Source organism: Macaca fascicularis, chromosome 15, assembly GCF_037993035.2.
Source record: "Macaca fascicularis isolate 582-1 chromosome 15, T2T-MFA8v1.1".
NCBI lineage: Eukaryota > Metazoa > Chordata > Mammalia > Primates > Cercopithecidae > Macaca > Macaca fascicularis.
The window spans coordinates 1,373,696-1,394,206 of NC_088389.1; the positions used below are offsets into that span (position 1 = coordinate 1,373,696).

Below are 20,511 nucleotides of genomic sequence, written 5' to 3' on the forward strand. Positions count from 1 at the left end.
CGGGCGCGGTGGCTCACGCCTGTAATCCCAGCACTTTGGGAAGCCGAGACAGGCGGATCACAAGGTCAGGAGATTGAGACCATCCTGGCTAACATGGTGAAACCCCGTCTCTACTAAAAAAAACACAAAAAACTAGCCGGGCGAGGTGGCAGGCACCTGTAGTCCCACTACTCGGGAGGCTGAGGCAGGAGAATGGTATAAACCAGGGAGGCAGAGCTTGCAGTGAGCTGCGATCCGGCCACTGCACTCCAGCCTGGGCGACAGAGCGAGACTCCGTTTCAAAAAAAAAAAAAAAAGTTCTGCTCAGGTGGCCACACGGCTCCTATCTCCCTGCATTAAGAAGCTGCTCAACGGTCACCTTGGCAGAGTGGCCTCCTGGGCCCCTCCGTAAAGTAGGCCCCAAATTATTCTAGTTCAAATACCTTTTTGTTTTCTTCCCAAAAGTTACTACAATCGATAATTACTATATTTCTGTGTTTGTTTATTTACTTGTGTTTATCAGGCTATTGTCTATGCCCCCACTAGAATGTCAGCTCCACCTCATGTATCTGGCACCAGGAAGGCCCCTCTAGCACCCAGAACAGTGCCCATCTCCTGGATGAACGCATCTGTGGCACTCGCCTGTGCTGGACGGTGCTGCCTGGCCTCACCTGTGCTGTTGGGGAAGCAGGCCTTGTGGAACTTGCCCATGTAGAACTCCAGGCCAATGATGGCAAACATGAGGATGGCAAAGAAGAGAAGCAGCCCGATCTGCAGGAGTGGAACCATGGCCTTCATGATGGACTTGAGCACCACCTGCAAACCTGGAGCCAGAACAGGGCAGGTCAGGAAGCAATGTGGGCAGGGTAGGGCAAGGAGTTGGGTGGGGGCATGGACAGAACAGCAGGAACCTAGCGGGGACAGCAAGGTGCTAAGCAGTGAGTGCTTGCAAGGTCAAAGGACAGAGCTAAAGCCCCTGAAGGCGCAGAGGGGCAGAGAGTGCTTGTGTAGGGCAGAGCTGAGGGACAAAGCATAAGGTCCTAGAGAGAAGGTGACTGAGAAGTGTCTCTAAGTAGGCAGAGGAGTGGGATGTGTGGGTGTCAAGTTATGAAGTCTGAGGTGGGGAGTGGGGCTCAGGGTGGGGCAAGAACAGAGAATCCTGAAAGAGAATGAAACCCTGAGAAGGAAGAGCCGAATCAGAGGACATCCTGAGAGGAAAGAACAGGGGATCCTGGGAGGGAAGAGCAGGGGATCCTGGGAGGGAAGAGCAGGGGATCCTGGGAGGGAAGAGCAGGGGATCCTGGGAGGGAAGAGCAGGGGATCCTGGGAGGGAGGAGCAGAGAATGATGGGAGCTAAGAGGAGGGGACCCTGGGAGGGAAGGGCAGGGGACCCTGGGAGAGAAGAGCAGGGGATCTTGGGGGAGATTCCTAACAGACCCAACTCCTTGGGAGAAAGTGAGGCAAAAAGACCTGCCCCTGGGAAAGTTCTGCCACTGGCTATACAGCATGTGAGGAACTGGGCAGAGGAGCCTGTAACCCTTGACCCCTCCCCTTGCAGCCTGGCCCCAGCACTTGGATATGGGCCAGAACCCTTCCCTGGCAGGGTCTCAGGGCAGAACAGGGAGCCAATCACCGGTCTTCCCTCAATGGCCTCTGGAGGACAAAGCACTAGTTCCATGTCCACTCAGGCCCTTAGGTAAACCTAAAACCAGACTTCCGCTGGGCTGAAGGAATAGGGTCCAGGTGGTCACTGGCTCACGAGGTCACCCTGGCCAACCTCCTGCTCATGGCAGGCTCTGTGGGCAGCCCACTTCAGGAGCATGTCTTAAGGCTGGCCTCAGTCCCCAGTGACTCTGCCAAGACTGAGCCAAGAGACAAGTGGCCCTTTGCAGCCTTTGCACATTTTCTCAGGCATCCTTCCGCACCACCTTGGTCAACCTCTCATCCATTCTTTAACCTCAGTAAAAGAAGCAAAGTGATGAAATGTGACAGAGTATGTGAGAAGGAACAAAGCTTCCATCTCGGGAAGCCAGGTCAGGGTCAAATAACAGCATCACCCTGTGGGCTTTCATGGAGGGCGGGACAGGCCAAAAAACACCTGCTCCTCCCTTCCTCCTTCCTGGTTCCCTGGGGTCAAAAGGGGCAAGCTCAGAGTCACCAAAGCCAAACTGTAGCCATGGCCGTGTCCATGGTGAGGGTAGGAGAGGAGGTGGCTGTTCCAGGCAGGCTTGGGCCTATCTTCGCTGGACTCACTTGGAATCCCAGACACCAGCTTTAGGGGCCTCAGCACACGCACAGCCCTCAGTGTTCGCAGGTCGAAGTCAGTTCCAGCCGTGGCAAGGATCCTGGCAGGAACAAGGAGAAGAAGGGAAGTAAAGGTTTCCACAGTGAGTCTGGAAGAGGACACTGCTCCCAGCACCGGGGTCCTGTGTCCCCACATGTCCAACCACAGGGCCAGCACAGAGCGGCTCGCCAGGTGAGAGCAGGCAGGAACGGAATCCAGAAACCCTCGCAGGAATGTTCACCATCACCCACATGACCAAACCTCCCGTTCAAAGGCACCATCTCTGAACAGACACTTGGCCCCTGGCATGGCAGGAAATCTGTCCACCAATTGAGTTTAAGCCTGACCCATATCCCCAAACCAACCCCAGCTGTACTTCAAGCTGCCTTCTGAGAGGCAGTGGTGACTGACAGCAGGAGCAGGATGGAGCCTGAGGGACTCCTGAACTGACCCCCAAATACCACCATTCTTTCCCCTATCTCAGGAAGATGTGGAAGTGGGGTATTGGGAAGGTGGAATGAGGAAGCCACTGGGGTCAGTTCTATCAGCATAAAAACATATCTTAGTATCTCCCATCTTAAGAACAAAACTAAAGATCCCATATCGGCCTTCTACCACAGAGCATTTCTCTGTTCCCTTCCCATCAGAACTCACGGATGGTGTCAATCCTCGGTCTCTCCACTTCCTTACCTTGCGGTCTCTCGTTAGCTTTCTCCGGCCTCCAGCCAGGCTCTCACCCACCTCTCCACTGAAATGCTACGTCAAGCCTTCCTCTGACCAGTTCTAACGGTCAAGTCTCCTTTGTGGTCTCTTGCCTCAGGTCAACTCAATCCTGTTTTCCTCCCGCTCCCCGGGGGCTCCTTCTTAGTTTCTTTTGCCAGCTTTGCCTTCTCTGCCAGAGATTCAAAACGTGGGTGCCCCAAGCCTCATTTCACATAGGAGCTTCCCAACGGCTTTGAGTATCATGTATGTCTATTATTCCCAAATGTACATCTCTAACCCAGACCTGGAGTTCTAGGCTCATATATCCAACTGCCTTTTTAACAGTCCCATATGGGTATTTTAAAAAGCACATGAAACATTACACAACTAAAGAATTCTTTTTTTTTACTTTAACATAAGTATAAAACATGTACCTTTTTTCTAAAGTTCAGAGTTGTTACATCACAATGACTAAGAAACTTTCTATTCTTACTTCCAGTCCTGCTCCTTCCCCTTTGTTCCCCTCAGTGGATCGCACCAGTCACCTATTGTTTAAACCAAACCTGAAGCTTCATCCCTGACTCCGGTCCTTCTCTCATATGCCACATCCAGTTCACCAACAATCCTGCTGGCTCTGCCTCTAAAGCACATCCAGGATTCTTGGTGAAGGCTTTGTGACCACCTGCTCTGTCACATAGCAGTGACAGACAAAATCTGCAACAGAGCTGGGGGTCAAAAATAAGATAAATATCGGCCGGGCACAGTGGCTCACGCCTGTAATCCCAGCACTTTGGGAGGCCAAGGCAGGCGGATCCCCTGAGGTCAGGAGTTCGAGACCAGCCTGACCAACATGGTGAAACCCCATCTCTACAAAAAAAAAAAAAAAAAAAAATACAAAAACTAGCTGAGCACAAAAAGCACGTGCCTGTAATTCCAGCTACTCGGGAGGCTGAGGCAGGAGAATTGCTTGAGCCTGGGAGGCAGAGGTTGAAGTGAGCCGAGATTGTGCCATTGCACTCCAGCCTGGGCAACAGAGCGAGACTCCATCTCAAACAGATAAATAAATAAATAAATAAAAGATAAATATCACGAAATTTTTTAAAAAGGACAATAAAAAGCCTTCTATTCAAACCAAAATTCCAAGTTACCTGAGGAAGCCCAGTGCTACGGAAGACATTCAACAGGATCAACTATTGAAAGGGGAATTTTGTTCAGATAAAAAGGGTAAACTATTAAACAAAAACAAGTAGAAAAGGTAGAAAACGTAAAACTAACTAGATCAACGGAATAGAATAATAACCCAGAAATAAGCCCTCACATATATGTCAACTGGTTTTCAACAAAGGGACCAAGGCCATTAAGTGGAGAATGATCTTTTCAACAACCAGCCAGAATAACGTTGGACCCTCACCTTACACCAAATACAGAAAGTAACTCAAAATGGATCAAAGATCTAAATATAAGAGATAAGACTAGAAAACTCTTAGGAGAAACATAGAGAGAAATATTCATAACATTGGATTGGGCAATAATTTCTCAGATATGACACCAAGAGCACAGGCGATAAAAGAAAACATAGATTAAATTGAACTTCATCAAAAGTAAAAAGTTTTGTGCATCAGAGCAAGGGTCCCCAACCCTCAGGCCACAGACCAGTACCGCTCTGTGGCCTGTTAGGAATCAGGCCACTCTGCAGGAGGTGGCAGCGGGCGAGCGTTACTGCCTGAGCTCCGCCTCCTGTCAGATCGGCAGTGGTATTAGATTCTCATAGGAGCACGAACCCTGTTGTGAACTGCACATGTGAGGGATCTCGGCTGCAGTTCCTCATGAGAATCTAACGCCTGATGATCTGTCACTGACCCATCACCCCCAGATGGGACCGTCTAGTTGCAGGACAATAATCTCGGGGCTCCCACTGACTCTATATTATGGAGAGTTGTGTAATTATTTCATCATATATCACAATGTAACAATAATAGAAATCAAGTGCACAATAAAAGTAATAACGCACTTGAATCATCCCAAAACCATTGCCCTGACCTCTGGTCTATGGAAAAATTGTCTTCCATGAAACCAGTCCCTGGAGCCATAAAGGCTGAGGGCTGCTGCATCAGAGGACACTATCAAAAAGTGAAAAGAACCCTACAGAATGGGAGAAAGTATCTGCAAATCATGTATCTAATAAGGGATTAATATCCAGAAAACATAAACACTCCTACAACTCAACAACAACAAAAACAACTCAATTTTAAAATGGGCAAAGGACTTGAATGAACATTCTTCCAAAGAAGATACACAAATGGCCGACAGGTGCATGAAAAGATGCTCAACATCACTAATCATCAGGAGTTTGATGTTTACTTCAATCATTTACTTCAATCATTTGAAGTAAACATCAAAACCACAATGAAATGCCACTTCATACCCACTAAGATAGCTATTATCGGCCGGGCACGGTGGCTCACACCTGTAATTCCAACACCTTGGGAGGCCGAAGCATGCAGATCACCTGGGGTCAGGAGTTCAAAACCAGCCTGCCCAACATGGTGAAATGCCATCTCTACTAAAAATACAAAAATTAGCCAGGCATGGTGACGGGCACCTGTAATCCCAACAACTCAGGAGGCTGAGGCATGAGAATTGCTTAAACCCAGGTGGCAGAGGTTGCAGTGAGCACTGCACTCCAGCATGGGTAACAGAGCAAGGCTCCATCTCAAAAAAAAAAAAGTAGCTATTATCAAAAATAAACAGAAAACAACAAATGTTGGCAAGGATGTGGAGAAATTGGAGCCCTCGTGTGTTGCTGGGGGGAGTGTACACCGGTTCAGCCACTGTGGAAAACAATTTGAAGGTTATTCAAAAAGTTAAACATAGGTTGGGCGCAGTGGCTCACGCCTGTAATCCCAACACTTTGGGAGGCCGAAGCAGGCAGATCACCTGAGGTCAGGAGTTCGAGACCAGCCTGGCCAACATGGTGAAACCCTGTCTCTACTAAAAACACAAAAATTAGCCTGGACTGGTGATGGGGGCCTGTAATCCCAACCACTTGGGAGGCTGAGGCACAAGAATCGCTTGAACTCGAGAGGTGGAAGTTGCAGTGAGCTGAGATTGTGCCACTGCACTCCAGCCTGGACCACAGAGTGAGACTCTATCTTGAAAAAAACTAAAAATGAAAAAAAAATGTTAAACATAGAATTAACATATGATCCAGCAATTCCCCTTCTAGCTATATATCCACAAGAATTGAAAGCAGGACTCAATCAGACACTCATACACCAACGTGCATAGCAGCGTCACTCATAATAACTGGAAGACGAGAAGAACACAAATGTCTACCGCTGAAGAATGTATGCACGATGTGGTGCACGCACGTGAATAACTATTCTCCTCCACAAAAGGCACGAAGCTCTAATGCTGCATTTGCTGCAGCATGGATGAACTTGGGTAACATTGTTCTAAGTGAAATAATCCAGACACAAAAGGGCAAATAACGTACGATCCCACTTACATGAGGTACCTGGAATAGGCAAATTCATAGACACAGTAAGTAAATTAGCACTAACCCAAGGCTGAAGGAAGGGAAGTGGGGAGTTATTGCTTAATAGGTACTAAGTTTCTGTTTGGGGCAATAAAAAATTTGGAAATTGCAAGGCCAGGCGCAGTGGCTCACGTCTGTCATCCCAACATTTTGGGAGGCCAGGGCGGGTGGATCACCTGAGGTCGGGAGTTTGAGACAAGCCTGACCAACATGGAGAAACCCCGAGTCTACTAAAAATACAAAATTAGCCAGACGTGGTGGCGCACGCCTGTAATCCCAGCTACTCAGAAGGCTGAGGCCAGAGAATCGCTGGAACCCGGAAGGCAGAGGTTGCGGTGAGCTGAGATCACACCATTGCACTCCAGCCTGGGCAACAAAAGCAAAATTCTGTCTCAAAAAAAAAAAAAAGGTTAAAACAGAAAACTTCATTTTATACATATTTTACCACAATTTGTAAAAATTAAAAATTTAATATGCCAAAACCACTGACTTGTACACTTCAAATGGGAAAACTGTATGCTGTGTGAAGTTATATCTCAGTAAAGCTTTTTTTTTTTTTTTTGAGACGGCGTCTCACTCTGTCACGGAGGCTGGAGTGCAGTGGCGCCATCTTGGCTCACTGTAACCTCCACTTCCCGGATTCAAGTGATTCTCCTGCCTCAGCCTCCTGAGTAGCTGGGATTACAGGCATGTGCCACCACACCCGGCTAATTTTTGTATCTTTAGTACAGACAGGGTTTCACCATGTTGGCCAGGCTGGTCTTGAACTCCTGACCTCAGATGATCCACCCGCTTCGGCCTCCCAAAGTGCTGGGATTACAGGTGTGAGCCACCGCGCCCGGCCTCAGTAAAGCTGTTTTTTAAAAAGACTTCAGCAGAGCCATGGTGGAACTTAACAAGCTCATCTTTACATTCATATGGACAAGCCAAGGGCCATGAACAGTCAAGCGATGCTGAAGAACAAACCAGGAGATCAGCTCTTGCTTCAGTCCTCAAGACTTACTGTGAAGCTAAAATAATTAATACTCTGGGGATTGGACAGGGAAGGCATGGGGCAGATCAAGAGCCACAAACAGGCCTGATGTATGAAACCTGGTGTTTGACAAAGGCAGTGGCACCATTCCAAATCAGGGAGAAAGGGTGGAGCAGCCGCCAAACGATGTTGGAAAACCAGGTCACCCATAGGCAAAAAGAGGGAGTACCAATCGCAAATACATTCCAGGTGTATCAAAGACCTAAGCATAGAAAGCAAACTTTAAAGCTGCAAAAAAATACAAGAGAACAGCTCTGTGATGGTGTGGTAAGGAAGGATGACGAGACTAAAGCAATAGATTAATAAATGTGACTACAATAAAATTAAACCGTACCATAAAAGACAGCATAGCCGGGCGCGGTGGCTCACGCCTGTAATCCCAGCACTTTGGGAGGCCAAGGTGGGCAGATCATGAGGTCAGGAGATCGAGACCATCTTGTCTAACACGGTGAAACCTCATCTCTACTAAAAATACAAAAAATTAGGCGGGCGAGGTGGTGGGTGCCTATAGTCCCAGCTACTTGGGAGGCTGAGGCAGGAGAATGGCGTGAACCCGGGAGGCGGAGATTGCAGTGAGCCGAGATTGCTCCACTGCACTCCAGCCTGGGCGATGGAGCGAGACTCTGTCTCAAAAAAAAAAAAAAGACAGCATAAAGAAAATGAAAAAGAATTGGTTTTCTGAATGTAGAAAAAATGTCTACAAATTCATATGAAATATACAAATAACCAATCAGAAAAATCAACAAATTACAAGGGGGAAGAAGATGCTCAAAATGATTGGCAATCAGAGAAATCCAGATTAAAGTAACAAAGAGCTGCCACTTCACACCTTAGTTTAGCACACAGTGTTAAAGCGTGGTGATGTGTTGGAAGAAAGAACTGTAGAATCGCTTCGGAGAGTATTTGGCTACTTCTAGGAAATTTTTAAATGAACATCCCCAGGATTCAGGAAACCACTTCTAACCACACCCCAGGCACATTCGCATCCCTGTTTGTAACGGTAAGAAAGGAAAATAAAAATGCCTTTCACAAGAAGAGAGGAAAAATTAATTGTGGCATATGCACACAATGGAATATTATTCCACAGTTAAAAATGAACGAGCATGAAAAACTAAATAAGCCTGTGCATATTAACATGGAAAAATGTTTAAAATAATGTTGAGGGGTAGAGGCTGGCTGTGAAATAACCATGTATCTGTGTGTGAATACACAGACACACTCACAGGCTACATTATTTATGGATATAAATACACAGCAAAAGGTGGAGTGTCCACACACCCACATGCCCTGGCAGGACAAACACAAATCAGGACACCTGCTCCCACAGGGAGAGAAAAGATATCACACGGGGATGCAGAGAAACACGTATGTTAAATAAGACATCACACGGGGATGCAGAGGAACATGTATGTTAAATAAGGCATCACACGAGGAGGCAGAGAAACACATATGTTCAATAAGGCATCACACGGGGAGGCAGAGAAACACGTATGTTAAATAAGATATCACACGGGGATGCAGAGAAACACGTATGTTCAATAAGGCATCACACGGGGAGGCAGAGGAACACGTATGTTAAATAAGACATCACATGGGGATGCAGAGAAACACGTATGTTAAATAAGACATCACACGGGGAGGCAGTGAAACACGTATGTTAAATAAGACATCACACGGGGATGCAGAGGAACACGTATGTTCAATAAGGCATCACACGGGGAGGCAGAGAAACACATATGTTCAATAAGGCATCACACGGGGAAGCAGAGAAACACGTATGTTAAATAAGACATCACACGGGGATGCAGAGAAACACGTATGTTAAATAAGACATCACACGGGGAAGCAGAGAAACACGTATGTTAAATAAGATATCACACGGGGAGGCAGAGAAACACGTATGTTCAATAAGGCATCACACGGGGAGGCAGAGAAACACGTATGTTCAATAAGACATCACACAGGGATGCAGAGGAACATGTATGTTCATCACATGGGGATGCAGAGGAACACATATGTTCAATAAGGCATCACACGGGGAGGCAGAGAAACACGTATGTTAAATAAGACATCACAAGGGCATGCAGGGGAACACGTATGTTAAATAAGACATCACACGGGGATACAGGGGAACACGTATGTTAAATCAGACATCACACAGGGATGCAGAGAAACACGTATGTTCAATAAGACATCACAAGGGCATGCAGGGGAACACGTATGTTCAATAAGACATCACACAGGCGTGGAGTCAGCAAGACTGAGACTGGAAACACAGATGACCCAGACAGTGAACAGCTCCTGAAGGGCCCCAATTCCATTCCCAAGAAAGACAAATTACATAGGAGGAAAAGTCTCTCTCTCCCTTCACCTTACAGCTTTTCTGTCTCCCAGGCACCAGGATGCTCTCTGACAAATGCTGAAATGTCAGCAAAGCGGCCTTAGGAGTCGTCCTGGCAAGCAAAGACATGAAAGACAGACAGGCATTTTAACGGGGAGGAGTTACTATGAGCCCCTGGGGCCGGAAAACAACTCTTCTTTTTTAACGAAGAATTCAAAGGTGTTTAGACCCAGGCTGGACGTTTCTATAATCTTGAGAGCCAAAAAAACCACAAAATCCACTCAAGTGGCGTAAGCAGCCTCTGGAATAAATTACAGCCTAACTGCAGCCTACTGGGTCTCTGAGGCCTCCAGGGTCTGAGTGGAGAGGCCCTTGCCATAGTCCACCAGTATTTTTCAGGAAAAAATCTGGTCTGCACTGCAGCCATTCCAGCCAGCAAACGTGATGGGGCAGTCCAGAGAGGGCAAGGGCAGCGAACCCCACTTGTCAGGAGGGGACAGTGACCAGCATATTTAACCCCAGGAAGGCTGAGAATTAAATGCAGCAATGTTTGCAGAAATCAGATTGTCTGAATTAATATTTTTTGAGTTATGATGAAGAGAACTTATCAGACCATATGAAGCTGTATTTAGCATCACATTGGCCCTGGGATTCGAATTTAAAATATGCAATGGAACTGATTGAGACTTGTGATTTTAAGCTGAAAACCTAATAAATTTATAGAAACTATTGAACCATTTAAGCAAATTTACAGATTCACCATATTTACACTTTAATTTATTCAGTATACAATACTTAAGTACTTAGGAAGGTCTAGTTACAGTAAATTTATAAACAAAAATTTAAATGTCTAAGTTTATAAAATAGGATAAAACATTTCTTAGAATCTTCTTGAAAATGAATGTTAAAAATTGCTAAATGTACAAATACAATTTTTCATAAGTTGAATCTAAAAGCTTTTTTTTTTTTGCTTTTTTTTTTTTTTTGAGACAGAGTCTCACTCTGTCACCCAGGCTGGAGTGTAGTGGCATAATCTCGGCTAACCACAACCTCCGCCTCCCGGGTTTAAGTGATTCTCCTGCCTCAGCCTCCCGAGTAGCCGGGACTACAGGGGCGTACTACCATGTCTGGCTAATTTTTGTATTTTTAGTAGACCCAGGCAGGGTGGTGTGCACCTGTAATCCCAGCTACAGGGTCCTGCTCTGCCGCTCTGTTGCTCAGGCTGGAGTGCAGTGGTGCAATCATGGCTCACTGCAGACTCAACCTCCTCGGCTCAACCCATCCTCCCACCTTAGCCTCCTAGGGGGGAACATGCTGGCTAGGCTGGTTTCAAACTCCTGACCTCGTGATCCACCCGCCTTGGCCTCCCAAAGTGCTGGGATTACAGGCGTGAGCCACTGCGCCCAGCCCCTAAAAGCTTTTAAAAACCCAACATTTTTGAATTTCTAACTTTAAAAATGGAATGTTGACATTTAGAAACTAAAGTGGTTTCTGAAAAATATTTTCTATGGACAAAATCCATTCTCAAGAGTACTAACAAACCCACATTTATCATGAAGGATTTTCTTCAAGTCAGATAACAAAATAAGAAGTATCACCATAATTCTCATTTAATATTGTTTTAGGAGTTCTCACCAACATAATAGGACATGAACAGGACATAAGAAAAGAAATAGATAAAATGATCACCGCTGGCAGACAGTGATAAATTCCCACGAACTTGGTTAAGAACAGAGCTTCCTGAAGTGTTGGTCTGGGACTAACCCAGGATCTCCCAGCAGCCTCAGCATCACCTGGGAGACCATTAGCAAATTCTTGAGGGGGCGGCGGGAGTGGGGGGAGACAGAGGCAGTGCAGTGGCTCACACCTGTAATCATAGCCCTTTGAGAGGCAGAGGTGGGAGGATCGCCTGAGCCCAGGAGTTCAAGATTAGCCTGGGCAACATAGTGAGACCCATCTCTACCAAAAAAAAAAAAATTTTAAGTAGTCAGGCATGGTGGCGCACACCTTCCGTTCCACCCTCAGAAGGCTAAGGTGGGAGGATGGCTTGAGCCCAGGAGGTTGAGGCTGCAGTGAGCCATGATCGCGCCACTGCACTCCAGCCTGGGCAACAGAGCAACAGAGCAAGACCCTGTCTCTCAAAAAAAAAAAAAAAAGGAGAGACAAATACTATTATATATTTATATATGTAAAGAAATGCTAATTCTTTCCCAGAAAGAACTCAGAAATCAGAGGGCTGGGTCCGGCACTCTGGGTTTTAACACGTCTTATGGGTGATTCTGATGCTCACCCAAGTTGTGAGCCCCAACGGTCCAGAGCATCAGCCTGAAAAGCTTCCTTCTGGTTTGTGTGCCCCTCCTGACTTCCAGAAAAGACAGAAAGCAGCATAAAACTCAAAAGTGCAGGATGATGAGATCAAACCAATGACAGAAAGGAAAAAACTGGCAGGAGAAGCAACGTCCAGGCACTGTAATCACAACCAAAACTTCGCTCCAAGCCCATCAGCAAACAAAGCGCGCTGCCCAGCTCTACCCAGAAGGGGTGTGCCCTGGCACCCAGAACCAGCAGCCTGATGGATGGACAAACACCAGAAGCCAGCAGTGACACCAGACAGGGACAGCCAGGAAATGCAATGAAATAAATGCCTCAATCGAAGTGCCGCCAATCAATACAAACCACTTAGGAATGGCTTTAACAGTGCAGGTGACCTTTATAAAGAAACTACAAAATCTATTTACAAAAATCAAGAAGGAGAGCTGAATAAATTTTAATACATACTACATTCCTGGATGGACAGACAGTATATTTATTTCTAAATTTGATTCTCCTGAAATCAATTTATAGATTCTGATAAATCAAACAAAATTCCAACAGGGGTTATTGAGGCTACTCACAAAATGATCCCAAAATCTATCTGGAAAACTAAGTAGGTAAAACATTAAAGCAGGATTCAAAAGAGAAAAGCAAGGAGAACAGGACTGGCTAATGAGACATTAAACCCCTCCTCTAAGCTACACAACGAGACCACAGGCACGGACAGAGAGCGTCGCCGACACACAGGAGTCAAAGCGGGGTATGACCAAGTGATGTGAAGGTGAAGGGTTTTTGCTTGTTTGTTTGAGACGGAGTCTCACTCTCTCACCAGGCTGGAGTGCAGTGGTGTGATCTCGGCTCACTGCGACCTCCGCCTCCCAGGTTCAAGTGATTCTCCTGCCTCAGCCTCCCGAGTAGCTGGGACTACAGGTGCTCACCTCACCACTACAACCAGCTAATTTTTTTGTATTTTTAGTAGAGATGGGGTTTCACCACGTTGGCCAGAATGGTCTCTATCTCTTGGCCCTGTGATCCGCCCTCCTCAGCCTCCCAAAGTGCAGTGATTACAGTGTGAGCCACCGGTGAAGAGTTTTTTAATAGTGTAATTTACGGAAGAAACAAAGATTATTCAACTTTTAGGCATTTGTCCCAAGGAAATAAGAGATATATAAAGATATAGGTACGTGTTTTGGTTTATCTACAAAAGCAAAATAGGAAATAACCTAAATGCTTGACAAGAGGAATTTGACCGAGTTCTGTCTCACTATGTTGCCCAGGCTAATCTTGAACTCCTGGGCTCAGGCGATCCTCCCACCTCTGCCTCTCAAAGGGCTATGATTACAGGTGTGAGCCACTGCACTGCCTCTGTCTCCCCCCACTCCCGCCGCCCCCTCAAGAATTTGCTAATGGTCTCCCAGGTGATGCTGAGGCTGCTGGGAGATCCTGGGTTAGTCCCAGACCAACACTTCAGGAAGCTCTGTTCTTAACCAAGTTCCTGGGAATTTACCGCTGTCTGCCAGCGGTGACCATTGTATCTATTTCTTTTCTTATGTCCTGTTCATGTCCTATTATGTTGATAAGAACTCTTTTTTTCTTTTTTTTTTTTTTTTTTTTTGAGATGGAGTCTCGCTCTGCCACCCAGGCTGGAGGGCAATGGCACGATCTTGGCTCACTGCAAGCTCCGCCTCCTGGGTTCCCGCCATTCTCCTGCCTCAGCCTCCCGAGTAGCTGGGACTACAGGCGCCCGCCACCACGCCCGGCTAATTTTTTGTATTTTTAGTAGAGACGGGGTTTCACCGTGTTAGCCAGGATGGTCTCGATCTCTTGACCTCGTGATCCACCCACCTCGGCCTCCCAAAGTGCGGAGATTACAGGCGTGAGCCACCGCGCCCGTCAAGAACTCTTAAAACGATATTAAATCGTCTCTTCAGAGGACACTCGGCGGTGGGGGTTGCTGGGACATCAGATGCTGAGACATCTGTGTGTAGTGAGCACCCGTGGGGGTCCTCACCCTGCATCTTGTATGAGCCGGCACAGCTGCACCGGGTGGCCTGCCCACGACGGGAGCGGGGGGCCTGCAGTAGCCCTGGAGGGTGATATCAATTGTGTATTTAAAAACCTACACACTGGCCGGGCGCAGTGGCTCACACCTGTGATCCCAGCACTTTGGGAGGTCGAGGCGGGTGGATCACCTGAGGTCAGGAGTTCGAGACCATCCTGGCCAACATGGTGAAATCCCGTCTCTAATAATACTATAAAAATTAAGCGGGGGTGGTGGTGCACACCTGTAATCCCAGCTACTTGGGAGGCTGAGGCAGGAGAATTTCTTGAACCCAGGAGGCGGAGGTTGCAGTGAGCTGAGATCGTGCCATTACACTCCAGCCTGGATGACAAGAGTGAAACTCCGTCTCAAAAAAAAGAAAAAAAAAAAAACAAACTTACACACAGAAAAAGTTTGGAAGGAAAGAAATAGCTCAAAATATTAACAGTGCATATCGCAGGATGGCAGCAGTGTGTGTCATAAAGTAAGAAAATCAGTACTTTTTTGTAAACAGAAAAGAAAAATGTTTCTCCTCTGCTGACATTTAAACAAATACCTAAATAAAATAACTTTGAGGTACTTAAATTAAAGATGTAGATGTTATATTAACAACAACAGCAAAAGGAAATTACAGAACACACTCGTGAACTTAACAAGTATTAAATACCAATACAAGTATTGGGTACTTTCTACGCCCTGAAGCCTTAGGCTGTAGAAAAATCCTACTGAAAAGCAAGGAGGCAACAGCCTCCTTGGAGAGGAGGTGCGTTGGGGAGGGGCTAGGAGCCGGCAGGACCTCTCACTCCACCCCCACTTTCCCCTTCTCCAGGAGGAACCAGTGTTTTGCTTCTTAGCTCCAGGCCTGGCACAGTACCTGGCAGGCAGTGTGCACTTAATAAACATTAATGGAGAAATTTCCAGAATGAAATGGCAAAGAACCCCAGAGATAACTCACAAAAGTAAACACCATTTAGTAATGTGTGAACATGCCCAAGCTCATCAGTAATGGAAAAAAGGACAACAAGGTACAGATTTATATTGAATAAATTAACAAGAGCTTTGAAAATATATCCAGCGGTGGCAAAACTGAAATTAAAACTAATGATTTAGGCCAGACGCAGTGGCTCACGCCTATAATCCCAGCACTTTGGGAGGTCGAGGCGGGTGGATCACTTGAGGTCAGGAGTTCGACGCCAGCCTGGCCAACGTGGTAAAACCCCGTCTCTATTAAAAACACAAAAAATCACCCGGGCGTGGTGGTGGGCACCTGTAGTCCCAGCTAGTCAGGAGGCTGAGGCAGGAGAATCACGTGAACCCTGGAGGTTGAGGTTGCAGTGAGCCAAGATCACGTCACTGCACTCCAGCCCAGGAAACAGCTCTAGACTCAGTTTCAAAAAAAAAAAAAAAAAATCACAAAAAAACCCTAATGATTTACATAGAACTGGTGGAACACGAACTTATATATCCCATTTGGAAAACAACTTGGCAAAATGTGTCAGGAGCCATGAAATGTTTAAACACTTGTACCCAGTCCACTCTGACAATCTGTACCATCAAAATAATGCAAAATAATAATAACCCCATCTCTACTAAAAATACAAAAATCAGCTGGGCGTGGTGGTGCGTGCCTGTAATCCCAGCTACTCAGGAGGCTGAGGCAGGAAAATCACTTGAACCCGGGAGGTGGAGGTTGCAGACATGGACACGGGGACACACAGACACGCAGGCACAGACACGGACGCACAGACACAGGAACACAGAGATACATAGCACAGACACAGGGATGGGTCACATGACACAGACACGGACACACAGACACAGAGACACACGGCACAGACACAGGGACACACAGACACAGACACAGGGACACATGGCACAGACACAGACACACACAGACACATGGCACAGACACAGGGACACATGACACAGACACAGACACACACAGACACATGGCACAGACACACGGACACAGAGACACACAGCACAGACACAGGGACACACAGCACAGACACAAAGACACACGGCACAGACACAGGGACACACAGACACAGACACAGGGACACACGACACAGACACAGGGACACATGGCACAGACACAAAGACACACGGCACAGACACAAAGACACACGGCACAGACACAGACACACACAGACACAGGGACACAACAGAGACACACGGCACAGACACAGGGACACACAGCACAGACACAGGGACACATGACACAGACACAGGGACACACAGACACAGACACAGGGACACATGGCACAGACACACGGACACAGAGACACACAGCACGGACACAGAGACACACGGCACAGACACAGGGACACACAGACACAGACACAGACACAGAGACACAACAGAGACACACGGCACAGACACAGGGACACACAGAACAGACACAGACACAGGGACACAACAGAGACACACGGCACAGACACAGGGACACACAGACACAGACACAGGGACACACGGCACAGACACAGGGACACACGACACAGACACAGACACACACAGACACATGGCACAGACACACGGACACAGAGACACACAGCACGGACACAGAGACACACGGCACAGACACAGGGACACACAGACACAGACACAGGGACACACAGACACAGACACAGGGACACATGGCACAGACACAGGGACACATGACACAGACACAGACACACACAGACACATGGCACAGACACACGGACACAGAGACACACAGCACAGACACAGGGACACACGACACAGACACAGAGACACAACAGAGACACACGGCACAGACACAGGGACACACAGCACAGACACAAAGACACATAGCACACCCACTGACACAGAGACACACAGAACAGACACGGACACAGGGACAGAGACACAGACACTGACACAGGGATACACGACACAGACACATGGCACATACACACAGACACACGGACACAGAGACACACAACAGAGACACACGGGACAGATATGGACACGGATACAGATACAGAGACACACAGCACAGACACACGGAAACAGAGACACACAGACACAGGGACACACAGCACAGACACGACATAGAAATACACATACACAGACAGAGACACACGGCGGAGACACACACAGCACAGACACGACGGCAGTCACGCATGTAAAGACCCGCCCTCACTCTGGCACCCGAGGTCAGGGAGTGCTCCCAGCCCCACCGAGGGGAGGGAGGCTGGAACCACACTGCTGCAGGCTTCATCTGGGCCCCCTAACGCTTACCCAAAACCCACCCCACATCCCCCAGACTCTAGGTCCCAGCCACACACCCTCTGCGTGGGCCTGGGGGGCACCCTGCCTTTCCACAGCTGTCTGTGAGGAGCTTCTGGGGCATACCCCAGCCAGGCCTGGTCTAGCCACCTCCACACTTCACAGCCCAGCCATACCCCACAGGGTGCCCCAGTTCTGAAAACGCCAGGGGCTTGCAGAGGTGACTGGGGACTCAAAGATGTCATGTTCTATGAGAAACTATGGATGCTCCCATGTCCCCACGCATCTGGCCCGCCCTGGCCAGCCCCTGTACCCCGTCCTTCAAATCTGGCCCACCCTGGCCCCCCTGTACCCCGTCCTTCGCATCTGGCCCGCCCCGGCCCCCCTGTACCCCGTCCTTCGCATCTAGCCCACCCCGGGCCCCCCTGTACCCCGTCCTTCACATCTGGCCCACCCCGGCCCCCCCATACCTCGTCCTTCGCATCTGGCCCACCCCAGCCCCCCTGTACCCCGTCCTTGCTTCCTGCTGCTCCCTGTGGGGCAGGGCCCTACCTACGCCCCTTCAACCTGGACCAGCCCCTCGGAGGGTCTGCGCTGGGCTGGGGGAGACCACAGAGCCTGCACAGGGGCAGGGGTCCCTGGCCCAGGGCAGGTGGGGCAGGTGCCAGTCAGGCCCAGTCCAGGGAGACTGCTTACTACTCTCAGGCTGGTTCTACATGGGAGCCAAGCTGGCAGGGGAGGCACCAACTCCAGGATCTGCTTTGTCACCGACCTTCCGGGCACTGGTTCTCACCCAGGAGCCTGCTTGCAACTGCCATGGAAAGAGCCGGCAGCTCTCGGCCAAAGCCGCCGCAGCCTCCCCTCAGCTCCCCGCCCAGTCCCTGCTCTAACGGGCCAAGAGGTGGGAGCCACTTAGCCCGCTCCAAAGCAAGGACGGGGAGAAGAGCTAGGCGTGGCATGTGGGGACCCCCAACCCTAAGCCCACACACGACAGCGGGGAGCCGTCTGCTACAAGCCAGGGACTCTCATGACACCCTCAGGGGCTGGCACATTACACAGTTCCTTGCAAGAGACACTGAGGTTAAGAGAGCACATCCCAATCCCAGCATTTCGGGAGGCGAGGCAGGTGGATCGTCTGAGGTCAGGAGTTCGAGACCAGCCTAGCCAACATGGTGAAACCCCCACCTCTATTAAAATACAAAAATTAGCCGGGCGTGGTGGCAGGTGCCTGTAATCCCAGCTACTCAGGAAGCTAAGGCAGGAGAATCGCTTGAACCTAGGAGGCAGAGGTTGCAGTGAGCCGAGATTGCAGCACTGCAGTCCATCCTGGGCAACAGAGAGAGACTCCATCTCAAAAAAAAAAAAAAGAAAGAAAGAAAGAAGGTCAGGCAGGGTGGCTCACACCTATAACCCCAGCACTTTGGAAAGCTGAGGCAGGAGGACTGCTTGAGTCCAGGAGTTTTCAACCAGCCTGGGCAACACAGTTAGACTCTGTCTCTACAAAAAAAATTTTTAGGGAGGCTGAGGCAGGCAGATCACGAGGTCAGGAGATTGAGACCATCCTGGCTAACACGGTGAAACCCCGTCTCTACTAAAAATACAAAAAATTAGTCAGGCATGGTGGTGGGTGCCTGTAGTCCCAGCTACTTGGGAGGTTGAGGCAGGAGAATGGCGTGAACCTGGGAGATGGAGCTTGCAGTGAGCCAGGATTATGCCACAGCAGCCTGGGTGACAGAGCGAGATTCCATCTCAAAAAAAAAAAAAAATTTAATTATTCAGGCATGGTGGTGTGTGCCTTAGTCCCAGCTACTCAGGAGTCTGAGGTGGAGGCTGCAGTGAGCCATGATCATGCTACTGCACTCCAGCCTGAGCAACAGAGTAAGACCCTGTCTCAAAAAATAAAAAGAAAGAAAAAACAAGAAGGAGAACAACAACAACAGAGCCTCAAGGAACTATGGAACCGTAATATCAGCATCATCAGAGTTCCAGAAAAAAAGGAGAATGAAGGCAGGACTGAAAAAGTACTCAAAGACGTAATAACCAAGAACTCCCCAAATTTGGTAAGAGAAATAAACCTACAGATTCAAGAAGCTGAGAGGACCCCAAACAGGATCAACTCAAAGATAATCAAAATAAGATGCATCACAGTCAAATTCCCAAGAACTAAAAACAAAAATTATTGAGCATCAGAGAAACATAATACCTTATCTATTTGGAAAAGCAACTCAGCGGACAGAAGATTACTCATCATAAACCATGAGGGTCAGAAGGAAAGTTGCACAGTATTTTCAGATGCTGAAAGAAAAGACTTGTCAACCCAGATATCTATACCCAGCAAAATACCTTTGGGGAATGGCGGGGAAATCAGGTCATTCTCAGGCGAATAAATACGAACAGAATTTGTCACCAGCAGACCTATCCGGAAAGAATAATTAAAGGAATTTATCTAAACAGAAAGAACATGATTTTTATTTTAATTGTTGACCATTAGGAAGAAAGAAAAATGCAAAGAGTAAACATATGGGTAAATAAAATTTCATTTGAAACCCCATCTGTACTAAAAATAGAAAAATTAGCTGGGCATGGTGGTGGGCGCCTGTAATCCCAGCGACTCAGGAGGCTGAGGCAGGAGAATCGCTTGAACCCAGGAGGCAGAGGTTGCAGTGAGCCAAGATCAACTGCAAAAATATAATACTACTAATAATAAGATAAAATGATAAAAACACAAAATAAAATACACAGATTTGAATTAAATTGAAAATACAACATATTAAAATGTTTAATATACAGCTAAAGTAGTGCTAAGAAGAAAACTTTTTGTTTTTGCTTTTATTTTTTGAGACAGAGTCTCACTCTGTCGCTCAGGTTGAAGTGCAATGGCGCGATCTCAGCTCACCGCAACCTCTACCTTCCAGGTTCAGGTGATTCTCCTGCCTCAGCCTCCTGAGCTGGGATTACAGGCACCTGTCACCATGCCTGGCTAATTTTTGTATCTTTAGTAGAGACAGGGTTTCACCATGTTAGCCAGGCTGGTCTTGAACTCCTGACC

The 20,511-nt window shown here is 47.8% G+C and overlaps 1 protein-coding gene across 19 annotated transcripts in view; it reads right to left on the bottom strand.

The window, feature by feature from the left end:
* Positions 1 to 20,511, bottom strand: part of CACNA1B (calcium voltage-gated channel subunit alpha1 B) — a 251,926-nt gene that overhangs the window by 211,721 nt on the left and 19,694 nt on the right. For all 19 annotated transcript variants that reach the window (XR_012424018.1, XR_012424020.1, XR_012424019.1 and 16 more), the window contains exons 4-5: positions 2,233 to 2,324; positions 651 to 803 (exon numbers count right to left, since the gene is read on the bottom strand). Coding sequence is in view for 14 of the 19 variants with exons in the window: in XM_074015801.1 (XP_073871902.1) it covers positions 651 to 803; positions 2,233 to 2,324 (245 nt within the window). In the remaining 5 variants the exon portion in view is untranslated. The remainder of the gene's footprint in view (positions 1 to 650; positions 804 to 2,232; positions 2,325 to 20,511) is intronic.